The sequence below is a fragment of the Megalops cyprinoides genome, chromosome 1 (genome assembly GCF_013368585.1).
Source record: "Megalops cyprinoides isolate fMegCyp1 chromosome 1, fMegCyp1.pri, whole genome shotgun sequence".
In the NCBI taxonomy this organism is placed as follows: Eukaryota; Metazoa; Chordata; class Actinopteri; order Elopiformes; family Megalopidae; genus Megalops; species Megalops cyprinoides.
In genome coordinates, this window is record NC_050583.1 from 18,443,683 (window position 1) to 18,456,331 (window position 12,649).

The 12,649-nt window shown below is 47.2% G+C and overlaps 1 protein-coding gene across 2 annotated transcripts in view; it reads left to right on the top strand.

Annotated features, from left to right (window-relative positions):
- The window catches only part of pitpnc1a (phosphatidylinositol transfer protein cytoplasmic 1a), a 70,628-nt gene extending 58,870 nt beyond the window's left edge, over positions 1-11,758 (top strand). The window contains exons 6-10 of one of the 2 annotated variants that reach the window (XM_036539949.1): positions 3,679-3,774; positions 5,090-5,245; positions 5,916-5,979; positions 8,770-8,906; positions 9,430-9,498. In XM_036539949.1, coding sequence (XP_036395842.1) covers positions 3,679-3,774; positions 5,090-5,245; positions 5,916-5,979; positions 8,770-8,906; positions 9,430-9,435 — 459 coding nt within the window. In that variant the 3' untranslated portion in view covers positions 9,436-9,498. Of the gene's footprint in view, positions 1-3,678; positions 3,775-5,089; positions 5,246-5,915; positions 5,980-8,769; positions 8,907-9,429 lie in introns of both variants that reach the window. The other variant, XM_036539940.1, reaches the window with a different exon arrangement.
- Positions 11,759-12,649: the final 891 nt, after the last annotated feature.

The following is a 12,649-nucleotide window of genomic DNA, read 5'->3' on the forward strand; positions in this document are numbered from 1 at the left end:
AATGAGCTTGATGACTTGCATCGCTTTTCACCAGCACTTCTTTTCACTGTCAGAATTAGGGAAAAAAGAGGTGCTAGCCAGCTCCTTCAGCGTGTGTGAAGGGGGCCATTAGAATGCTGCGCTGCGTCGCAGGCTGGAGTTAAAATGCTTTGTCTTTTCCCGCTCTCGGACCCTTTTCAGTATGCATAATGTGTGTTCCTCTGGTGCCCTGCACTCCTTTTAAGCTTTTTTCATGGCAAGATCGGACTGAATTCTCAGTCATTTGTTGATACCGTTCTATTTTCACTTATTTTCCCATCCTCCTCCATCTCTGTCTCTCTCACTCTATTTTTTCCCTTTAGAAATCTTCCCTCACTTTCACCCTGGGAGAGGTGGCAAATAGAGTGGTGTGGACAATAAAGAGTAGGGCTTTAATTCATTCAGGTTGTCCGTGTGGGCACATCATTCCGTCCTCCAAAAATGGCTGCTTATTAAAGTGCATATTTCAACTTGGCTTGCCCTTTTCTCCCTGGATTCATTTCGCCATTACTCTCAAGACTTGGCATGCGGCAACACTCAGGTATGAGCACGCAGTGGGGGACTGGTCAATTTCCAAATCTAACAAGAGGCAGACTCTCTGAAACGGCCTCTGAGGCATTGAGTGTCATTCCATTTTTTAAGACCTCGCATCTGGCCTGGATGGAGCTCCTTGGAGAGGGTCGCGTGGATGAGCGTCGGCGAGGGCTGACCGACTTTGAATCCCGGACGAGATGAAATGATGCCCCTCAGCAGTCTGCCAAGTGCCCATTATTCCAGGCAAAATGTCCTAACTCAAAAAGGATCCACGTCTTCAGTGTTTACCCTCACCGTCCTGCCTCCCCTCCTGGCAGCGGCTGTCAGCTCGGTACACGCGGAGGGTCTCAGCACTGCGTGTTCCCTCTCAAATTTTGCTCACTGCCTCCTCTGCTGAGCCTAAAATAAACAGTATCGTAGACACGTCCGTATCGCCGAGCGGAAAGACAAAGAGCAGGATCGCGAAACTTGCAGCACTGGGGTGCTGTTTTCTGTGCAGTTAAACAAGCTTCTGTCCTGTGTACAGGTTGTTGTTCATTCAGCATTCTAGAATGCTTTTTGAACGGTAACAGTGAAGGTGTGCTGCCTGTTTGTCAGTGATGGGGAAGGAAGGAAGAGGAGTAGGGCTGGAGGAGGAAAGTCTAGCCTTCTTCCATAGTGTTATGTGTTCATGTCACTAGGGAAAGCTTGTGTGAAGTTTACAGCGAGGGAGTTTATAACCGCCAAGAACATTGTCCGTTTCCATTAGCCAGCTGAAGCCACTCTGAGGCGGGTCTCCTGAGGCTGTGCACATTCGAAACAGCCGAAGGAAAGCTGAGCCTCGCTCTCTCGCTGAAGCCGGGCCTTGATGAGACTCCATTTGGTGTGTCTGCTTCGTACTGCGCGTTGAAAGAGGACTGTCTACACACCCCACAGCTAGCTGTGGGTCACACGGGGGCACGGCACAGTCGCCCTCCCCTGCGAAACCTCTCCTGACACTTGCAGTTCCTTACATGCACTCAAGGAGGCTCTGCCTGTGTGAAATCCTTTAATCAGTAGCTACAGTGGTGAAGCGCTGTACGAGGATACCTGACTCTGCTCCCCTTTTCTGGTCTGACAGAGGCAGCAGACGGCTCACCCAGCTGCGGCGGCTGTGTATCGATCACAGAGGAGCACACTGCAGCCGACTCTAGGCTCAGGCCGAGAGTGTAACATTATCCAAGGCTGAGTGAATGGCGAGGGAGAGCCCGGGAGTCCTGCTCATAGCCCTCCATGAAATTAATTTATCTCCTCATTACTTTTTCATGCAACGCATTATCTTCACCCTGTGCGGACACTTGGCTGAGTTTCGCACCACCCCTCACTTTCCATGCCCCCCTTCTCCCCCCCCCCCCCCCGCCACCACCACTACCACCACCACCACGACCACCACCAGCCCCCAACATATTTCAATTATAGCAGCTTGTACTGTAGGAGTCGTTGAAATATTCAGCGAGTTTTCCTCCGCTGTGCTGACGAGGCGACCCTGTGCTCTGTTCTTCAGATTGAGTGCGTGCGGAGTGCTGCGTTGTTTCAGCCTGCACCTGGACTCTCTTGAAAGCTCAGTCTTCTGAGCCTCACCTACCCTACCCCCTTTTAGAAAAATAATTATGTGGCAGTCAGATCTTTTCTTCTGCACACATTCGACTAATTATGGGTTTTCCCCCCTGAGCTGCAGAAAATCCCTTGACATGCAGGTCTTGATTATTATTAAGCTTTAAATACTATCTCTTTCTATAGTTCTATAGTTCACCCTGCTTTTTCTCTCTCCCTCCTCCCTCTCTCTCTCTATCTCTCTGTATATATACAGTATGTATGTGTGTGTGTGTGTGTGTGTGCGTGTGTGTGTGTGTGCGTGTGTGTGTATGTGTATTGCTACAGCTGAACACAACTTACAAATAATTTATGGAGAAAAGCAGCTGCCATTACAATGTAAAGGGGCTCTGATAGGACTTAAGCGCCTGACATCAGACCCTGACATCCTCCGAGGTACACACTGACCTCAGAGCGATGCAGGTCTTTCACCTGGGAGGCTCTCCGGCGCCAGCACCTTTTGATGCAGTGGGCCGCTCACGCCGTCACGTACAATGTCCCAGCCTGCCCCGCAGCTGCAGGAGGCAGCGAGCAAACCAAGAGCAGGGGGACAGCAGTGCAGAGGGGTTACCGAGTTTACACATTACCCAACCGCGCTGCACAAAACCAGAGGTCCCCCTAGTGGCTGGGAAAGGGATCGCCTGCTCGTGCGTGCGCAGTACTTCCACTGGCCTTGTGGCGGGAGCCGCCTGATTTCATTCAGGAGTGGAGCCGCAGCATTGAAATTCACCCTTGCCTCAAGGTGTTTTGCTGAGGCTTCAGCGAGATCAAGTGCGCACCTCTCCCCTCTGCTTTAGCTGCTGTAAGCGAGCCGGCAGGAAAGGAAAAATGAGTTGGTCTTTATCGCAGTAGGGTATGGCTTTTTAGAAACAAAACAAAGGAGGTATCAGAGATGTTTTCCCTCTTTGTCTGTAATTTCGCAGCGTGACCCTCTTGTGTAATAATGAGGATGCACGATGGTGGCCGTGAGCATTAACACCACAATAAAGACCGCATACGTAACGCAAGGACGGTCGTGATATATCAAGGGCTCTATGTTTTGTTTCATGTTCATTGTTTGTATCCTGCAAACTTCACAGTCGCCAAACAGTGTCAGTGCGGCGTTGGCCCATGTTGTACAGGCAGGCAATTCCCAGAATGCTTTGCACCCCGCCTCTGTCACCTGGTTACCTACCGACAGTGAGAGACGCTGAGAGTTAGACTATATCTGAGTTCATGGCAGAAAACATCTGACAAATCCAGAGCTAGGCTGAGGGAGGAAGATTTTGGGACGTAGCATAGCTCATATTGTGGGTGATAATTCTATGGAAGGGATTATCTCTCGAACAGACTCTGTATGCCTTACTAGTGTTATATACCAGCCAGGGAGATCATGATGGTGTTGTTATCACCGTCTAGGAATCACACGAGAGTGACACTGTATCGTGTTTGATTGTGCTTCGTCACACTGTTCTCTTCATCCACAGACACCAACTTTGGCCCTCTACCCTAAACTTTTCCTTTTTCGTTCTTCAGATCTTTGACAACGAGGCCAAGGACATGGAGCGGGAGGTGTGCTTCGTCGACATCGCCTACGACGAGATTCCCGAGCGATACTACAAGGAGTCCGAGGTACAGGGGCGGAACCGGTGGAAGAGGGAGGGTCTTTTGGAGAGAATGCGTCTGAGGGGTGTGAAGAGCTCTGCAGGGAAGCATTAACACAGCCTACCAATTTCTGCCCTTGCTTTCTGTCCTCATGAATAAAATGATAGATTTACTATGTAACACCCTCCAATTTCAAACACGTCATTCGCATTTTTAATGCAGGCGTTTTGCTGCTCTTTGCAGCTGCGGCTGTGTTACTTGCGCAGCTAGCTATGTAGGCTAGCGCATCTGGGGGACGGACACAGCGACCCCAAGTAGTGGAAGAGCACCCCTCCTCCCCCCGCCTGCGTTGTTTCCTGGTACTGGTCAGACTGGCGCAGCCTGCGCGCCTCCTGTCCAACCCAGCCTGCCGTTCTCTGCGCACCCAGGGTCTGCCCATTAGAGGGGCTCAGTTCAGCGTGACAGTGTGACAGCGTGACGCTATCGGCCCAATTAAATATGACAGAGTAATTAATATACCTGCTCGCGCTCCCTGGCGCAGTGTCCTCACGGCGCACGACTACCTCTCCTCTCCTCCTGTCCCCCCTCCCTCCCTCTTCCTCTTCCTCTCTCCCCGGCTTGTTTATCTTCAGTCCAAATTGCGATTTGCTTTTCCTGGCCCGGGGGCTCTCTGTCTGTAGGAAGATGGCGCGCCATTGTCTGATACTTCCCCAATGATGGCCACGCCAGAACGCATTTCTTCGGTTTAATGTCTTCTGTTGTTGCTGTTGATGCTTGTAATGCACGTACGCTATGCCCCGATGCATCCAGGCAAAAAAGAGGCACTGAAGCGTTCAAGACATTCTTGATTAGTTTTTTTTTTCCCGGTTGCTCTTTTATTGAACACCGAAAACATAATGAGATGCACAGATATCGGGGCGCCCTCTGGGCATGCAAGAGGGGAAGAGATATTATTCGCACGGCTGTGCTCTTCCAATTACCCCTCTCAGTCACAGCACTCAATACCAATCACAGCAAACGCTGAAGTGGTTTAGGGGCCAAAATGGCAGTAAAATATGATGCATTTGCACATGGCTTATTTGCAGGTGGCATTTAACCTTCAAAATGTGCTGGTCAGTATAATTAGATTATAAGAGAATGTGTAGTATAATTATTTAATGTTGATGTAGAGTGGCTTCCCCCTGTGCTCTTGCCCAGTGATCAATATATGTTGTTCAGTTTGACCCTAAATGCCCTACCCCCACGCTGTCATAATGTTGTTTTAAAGGTGGCTTGGTGGCGCCAGTAGATCTCAAAGGAGCCCCCCTCCCTCTCTCCTGTGCATTCCCACGATTCTTTGCAGGATCTGCGGTACTTCAAGTCGGAGAAGACGTCACGGGGCCTGCTCCAGGAGGGCTGGAGGGACACACAGGACCCCATCATGTGCTCCTACAAGCTGGTGACTGTCAAGTTCGAGGTGTGGGGCCTGCAGACGCGCGTGGAGCAGTTTGTGCACAAGGTCAGAGAGTCGTTCACTTGCCGGTTACCCCCAGTCATCATCTCCCTTGGCCAAGGGCCTCTTCCACAGCCATCACATCTCGCCCCGAAAGCTTTCACACAGTGCCATCAGGGTGGCAGTGTGATATGGCAGTTGAAGACTTGGACTTATAAGTTGCAGCTTGGGCGCCCAAATTAGGAAGTGCTGTTGTGCCCTTCAACAAAGTGGTTAGTTTGAATTGCTGCAGTAAATATCCAGCTGTGTAAATGGGCAACATGCACAAATATATACTATGTTAGTCACTTCATATAAGGATAATTATGTGTTATGTATTCAGAGATGGAAAATAATCATAAGGAAATCTGTAGTGGGGGCAGCAGTGTAGCATAGTGGTTAAGGACTCATAACCGAAAGGTTGCTGGTTCGATTCCCAGCTGGGGCACTGCTGTTGTAACCTTTGGGCGAGGCACTTAACCCACAATTGCCTCAGCAAAACATCCAGCTGTATAAATGGATGACATTGTCAAAAACTTTAACCTATGTAAGTCGCTCTGGGTAAGAGTGTCTGCTAAATGCCAATAATATAATGTAATGTAATGTAATCTGTAGTGTCTCACCGGTACTGCAGAATGTTGACTGCACTATTGTCATTATTAAATGCGAGGCTGACAGCCGACGTCTCCTTCCCCAGGTTGTGCGGGACGTCCTGCTCCTAGGACACAGACAAGCCTTCGCCTGGGTAGATGAGTGGATCGGTAGGTCCAGGCGTCCGCCGTCACCCTCTCACAGCCTCCTCACTTCGCCACACTAACACAACCCGTTCGGTGTAGTCAGGATTAGCGTGTAGTCCGTTCCACAGTCCAGATCAAAGGGGCCTCGGGTATTCATTTCCTCTCTGTTCCTCGATGCAAGGTATGCACCTTGTCAGGGAATTGTGAGGTGTCTGTCACTTCCGCTGTCACTGTGAGCCATCTGATCAAACATGACCTTTTTTGCTGACGGCCCGGTGTAGTTCACCGAGTAAAGGAACTCCGATATCAGGTAATTTGATCTCGTATTTATCTCTCCTTATAAACTGGCGAAGGTTCAATGCAGGCAGAACGGCCTGCCAGTCATGTGTAATAGAATATTACCAGCGCTCCTTTTAATCAAAACGCAATATCACACCGAGTCCCAGCTGACAGAAAAGAGTAAGATGAGGAATATGGAGTGATGGAACAGGCAATAAATTGCAGCTGGTATTTACTGTGATTCCTCCGGCTCAGTATTCATAAGCTGCTCCCACAAGATCATCCATCAAGATAAATATCACTTCCATGTGCAAAAAAAAAAAAAACATGAAGATTTTCTAGGTTTTGGTTTTCTGGCTTGTGCCAATAGAGCATTTAATTGCCATCACAGTTTCGAACTGTTGCTGGGATCGATTTAAGAGGAGAGCAGCAGCAGACAAAATGGAATTTTTGTCAAAGGAACAGAGAGTAGTTTTCACAATAGCTGTAGCCCTACCGCTAAACCAGGCAGCCATGAAAAAAAAGAGCACATTAGAGCATTTACAAGCAATAACCACCCTCTGTTAGCAGATTGCTCTTTTATTTTTATCAGTGGGAATGTGATTTATTGTTAATAGAGAGTGATGCATCATTTTTGTCTTAATGTGACCAGATTCAACCGCCACTGCACCGTGTGATTGATTTGCTTTTACTAACAAAGCCTCTGAAGCCATAATAACCCTGGCACATAAAATGGATCTGTCCGCACGTGCCCGAACGGCGCTCTCGCATAAAGATCAATACGCCAGTCCGCTTCTTTATCCCACTTTTGGCAGTGAAGTTGCTTTTGAGATAAAGCGGGGATATCAAAGAGCAGTACTGTTATCACCCACCACTGCTGTCAGGTCAAATTTGCAATTTGTGTTTAATGAATAAAATGAATCCTAATTTGTAAGTGAATCATGCCGTGTTGTTGATGCAGTTAAATGTGTCGTATTATAAAATGTGCCGGGGTGTTCTCCCACACATGAAAGGGCTTGTCCTTGGGGCACAGTGAGATAAAAACAAATCGTGAGCTGGCGAGGGAATGCGGGAGCTTGTGTGTGTGTGTGTGTGTGTGTGTGTGTGTGTGTGTGTGCGTGCGCGCGTGTGTGTGCGTGAATGTGGAGGCGATTAGAATCCACCCTTGCAGAGGGTCGTATCTTTCCCCGTCACACCGGCGTTCCTCCAGAGTTCCCCGCTTAACTCTGCAGATCTGTATCCCTTGCCCTCTCTAAGTGCTGTCGCACCCACCGTGGGGCGCAATCAATAAGGCCAGATTCCCAGTAAGTGGTGGCAGTGGCCTGGGGGGGGGGGGGGGGGGCACGGTGCCAATATCAACCCCCCAGACCACACCCTCGCTGCGCAAGCAAGCATCTTAAATCAATCCCCACACCCCACCGGCCGCTGCTCCGCCTGCCGTCCGCCGGCTCTGCACATTGCCCACAGGCACACTCCCGTTCCATAACACAGCCACACTGTGTGAGCGGACATGTTAGCTGACTGAGCGCATGACCCTCTGCACCTCTGGAATCATTACTGCCCGTCCTCTCGTTTCCCTGCTATTACATATTGTTGATAACGGAAAGAGACCCCACCCCATTCCTACATCCCCACCCGCACAACGACACTGTGCCCCCTGGTAGAGTCTACATAGAAGTAGCAGCCCCCCTGGACTGCTGTTATTTTTTATGGATTCTGGAATATAATAAGACACATCAAGATCAATGGCTTTATTGGTGGCTTAAAAGCATGTCAGATACATACCCCTCACAGCGATAAAAGCAGCTCATTTGCTGTTCTCGCTCCAAAAGTGAGCAGCAGCTATAGTTGTTATGGCTGAAAGAAAGGACGAGGCGATTGAACAGAAGCTAAAAGGAGGCATGCAGCATACACAGCATGCCTTAGATGCAATGCACAGTCTTAACTCCTTAAGACTGTAAGCGCAGCGCTTAGACTGGGCTCACGTCCCTCACTAACAATCCTTGGCTTTATTTTCTTCTGTCTCTGAAAGGTAAGTATGTAACAACCATTTAAGCCGCACGATGGAATGCAAACGCTTCTGTCCTCTGTTTTAACCCAAAAAACAGTCGCCCCCCTCTCCATCACCACAAACCGGACGATCTTCCAAAATCCCCCCTGCATTTTTGAAGATCCGCTCTCCCCAGAAGTGACTTCCCTGATGTTGAGTGGTGATGTTTCCCTGCCTTTCCTCAGACCTCACCCTGCAGGATGCGGATCATGCACTGTCCTGTCATTTACTTTCCTCAAACCCCCTCTTTCCCGCCTGCCTTTTTCTTCTTCTGCCCAGCTCTGGCCAGACTAGCTTTCACGGGCTCACACAAATTTTCCAACGTTGTGGGAAAGCTAGCTTCGGCCCTTCCTCCTCTTGCCTGCATAACCTCTGGCAACCACTAACCACCACCGAATTCCTACCCACCTTTGGTGTCCCCCTCCCCTTCCACCTAAATCTCGAGTGTCCTAACGGGAAGTGCCAACGTCTTGAACTTTTTGCAGATATGACTTTGGATGACGTGCGGGAATACGAGAAACAAATGCATGAAAAAACCAACATTAAAGTTTGCCATGACCAGCAAGAACATTCCACAAATTCATCTTCACTGGATGAAATAGAGATCCATGACAAAGCAAGTGTATGTGTTTTCTTTTTGTTTGTATTTCAATGTATGTTGACTCACCCCTACTCCCACCCCCCCCCCCCACCCCCACCCCACCCTCACACTTTAACTGTTCAGAAGTATAGTCATCACCAGTGTTCATGCCCCCAGGGAAAACTCAGTACTGCACAGCCGTGACACAGGTGAGAAGTCAGTGACATAGCAGAACCCATATTGATGGGGATTAGAACTGTGTTAGCAGTTTTTTCCATCCCTGCCCTCTCTGGTATAGTTGCAATGTATCTAAATACAACGTAGATGGTGGGATGGTTGGATCTTACAGTATGTAATGTTAAGTTTTGATTTGAACGACTACACAGGGATGATATTAATCAGGGGATGATGTTATTCTACAACCTGGTGATGGGTATTTACATATTAAAACATGCAAACTAACAGCTCAATATCAATAGAAAAAGAAAACAGTGAATTGTGGTCCTAACGTTATCTCTCCCTTCCCCCTCCTGCGCCCCCCATCCTGTTTATTTCTCCCTGAAAGACATGACGATGGATGAGGTGAGAGAATTCGAGCGGGCCACTCAAGAAGCCACCAATAAGAAGATTGGGATTTTCCCCCCGGCGATCTCCATCAGCGAGACCCCCCTGCCGTCCTGCGCCCGCAGCGGCCCTTCCAGCGCCCCCTCCACCCCGCTCTCCACAGAGGCGCCTGAGTTCCTCTCCGTGCCCAAAGACCGGCCCCGCAAGAAGTCCGCCCCAGAGACGCTCACCCTGCCCGATCCCGCCCAGAGAGAGTCTGGCTTTCGGCTCTCCAGCCTCTCCCCCTGGCACTCCAGCCCCCAGCAGCCCGAGTGACGGGCCCTGCTCGTCCCGCTTTAACTCCACCTCCCCCTTCAGACAAATCAGCCTCCATGATCCAATCTGCAACACAAGCTCTCCGGCCCTAATGTCCCCAATCATACACCTCTACACTCACAGGGCATGCTCTCAGGCTGTACTTCAGTAATCAATCCCCAGTCTCACAGGCCACTCCAATTATCAATCCTCACACTCTTGGAGGGGGTGCTCCAGCAATCAATCCTTAAACGCACAGGTTGTGCTCCAGTCATCAGACCCCAAACTCATAGGCTGCTCCGATAATCAGTCCCCAAAGTCAGAGGGTGTGCTTCAATCATCAATCCCCAAGCTCACAGTTTGTACTTTTGTCATCAATCCCCAAAACGTACAGGCCCTACATGCTCTAGTAACTACTCCCCCAAATCACAAACCATATTCCAGTTCTTCTTACACAGATGATCTGGTAGTGCCTCTGTCCTCCACACAAACTTTGGCAGGAGTAGGCTGAATCAGACCAGTCCTGAATGGCTGCTTCTCTGACATCGAAATACAGTGCAGCATGTGAGCGGTCTGATTCAACAAACCCCAGATATTCGCCAAGAAACTTTGCATTCAGTGTTGTGTGTCTTTCCGTTTTGTGTCTCTCTAGATTTCAAACATAAACCTATACTTGAAAGCCAGAATGTCAGTTAGTTTCTTCTTTCACTCATTTAGTTTATTCTTCATCATCATCAAAAGAAAAATTCAACTGGATAAGTTGATGTTCCATATGTGGCTTAAATCTGGTTGTCCTGGCAACACAACATCAGACGTGTTGGCAGTGGTCTGCATTATTTCCGCTGTACTATAAATATCCCCTCAAAGGAATGGAATAATTCAGAAAAGCAGAATTAATGAAACAGTTCAAACAGCTCATGAATATATACACAGAATCCACAGATAGAATCTCTAAAGTTCAACTCGGCAAGAGTGTCAGAATCTGCCATATTTACCTTATCAACCGTATCAACCTGGCAGTTCTGTTTGGATACTTTCATGCTACCTGTATCTACCCAGAACCCGTACAATCACTGAAAGAGATGACGCCTCTCAGGTCTGCATTACTCTTCTGCCTCATGGAAGCTTTTGATACACAGGGCAAGAAATCTGCCTCTCTCTCTCCTACTTACTCGATGGTTTTAACAATATACTCTAGCTGTATTTTTTGTATGTGTACTGACATATCAATATACACTCACAACTATAGCAGGACATGGAAGGTTTACACACAGCAAATTACACATGAGAAAATAGGAGCATGTTTAAATTAACCTTAAAGGCGTTTGGTGAACTTTGATGAATAAGGAATCAATTCACTTGAGGTATGAGGAACGGGGAATCAGTTCACTAGTGTTGACGTAAAATAAACTTGTTTTTGTTGCTCTGTATTTAGTATCAGTTTGTCTTCAGATTCTGAACAGGACAGAGTGTACTGGCAAAATAGCACAGAGACTAATGTGAACAGACTGTACAAACATTTCTGTGTAGCACAGCACAGCAAAGCACGAATTTAAAGACATTCACTGTTCATTTTTTCATCTTGGTCAGACAGACAGATAATGTGAGCGTTGTGATTACAGCTGTTGCATTATGTAGTTGCAGGAACTTAAACTTTGTCCCCACTTTTAAATGACCATTATTACTTTATCAACAATAATAAAAACATCCTGATGAGTGTCAAGCATGTCAGACATTTGAAATCTTTCCAATTACATGATGATAATGAGCGGTAAAATCGACATGGCTCGGTTTTACACTGGGTACGGTGGAGAGAGTGTAGGGGTCAAGAAGAGATAGAGAATGAACAGGGCCAGGTGAGGCACTTCAAAACCTCACCTCACATCCCTGGGTATCTAAATACAATCTAAATTCAATCGAAATCCCTTTTCCATTTTTGTCGTCTTTGGAATGCCAGTTAATATTGCTTGACAATGTCAGTGTATGGGTTTTGATGGCTAAGAAAATATTTTTAAAATCTGCCACAAGTTGCTCATTATCTGTGCCAGTTTACCTTTTGTGCATTCTTAGATACTATGCTGGGCGGGGGGTGGGTGGGCGAAAGAATTCAGTATATCCTACATTTATAGTCAATGGTGGATCCTAATGCCGCATGAAACGTTTGCAAACATATATACATATATATGTATATATTTCTATTTAGCAGGATTAGCTGGTGATGCAAAATGAAAGAGTATGGAAAAAAACTGAGTGCAAGCTGACTGGCTGCATAGTTACTCCTTGTATGATAAAACAGAGTGTCAAATGAAACTGAGCATGTTCCAGTTCTACCATTCTCCACTCAGTGCCTCTGCATGCAAAAGTGTATCTTCAAATCTGTATACCAAATTTGTAACATATTTGTATAAACCTTACTTAATGAATTCGTTTTAAAGTTAAGCAATGTTTTTTTTTTCTGTGAAGCAAATATCATGATTTATAGTGCAATGACAATTTGGAACACTGCTCAATATTTCAGACAGGCACACCAAATCTGTTCATTGGAACTGAGAGCCAACTTTGGTATTTCCTATTCCATTTAAGTGAAAATGACTCAAAGACTGTTGTTTTATGTTATTTTTATCCCCCTGTTAATGGCACATTGGAGCGTTTAAATCAGTAACAGTAAAGAACTGAAAATCTCTTAACAGCAGCTACTATCTTAGTTTGACATGAGGCAAAAAAATTTACTGTATACACAATCTTGTCAGTGATGATTTTGAGGTGTCAAAGTGTTTTCGTAATCCCATCTTGTCATTTGTGAGTAGTGAGTGGGACAATACACAACTGTTGACAAATGGGAAATACATAACAAGTACACATTTGAATGCTTCCTAACAATGATGACACAATTAAGATCACATATGGTGTTGACCCTTGAAAATAAA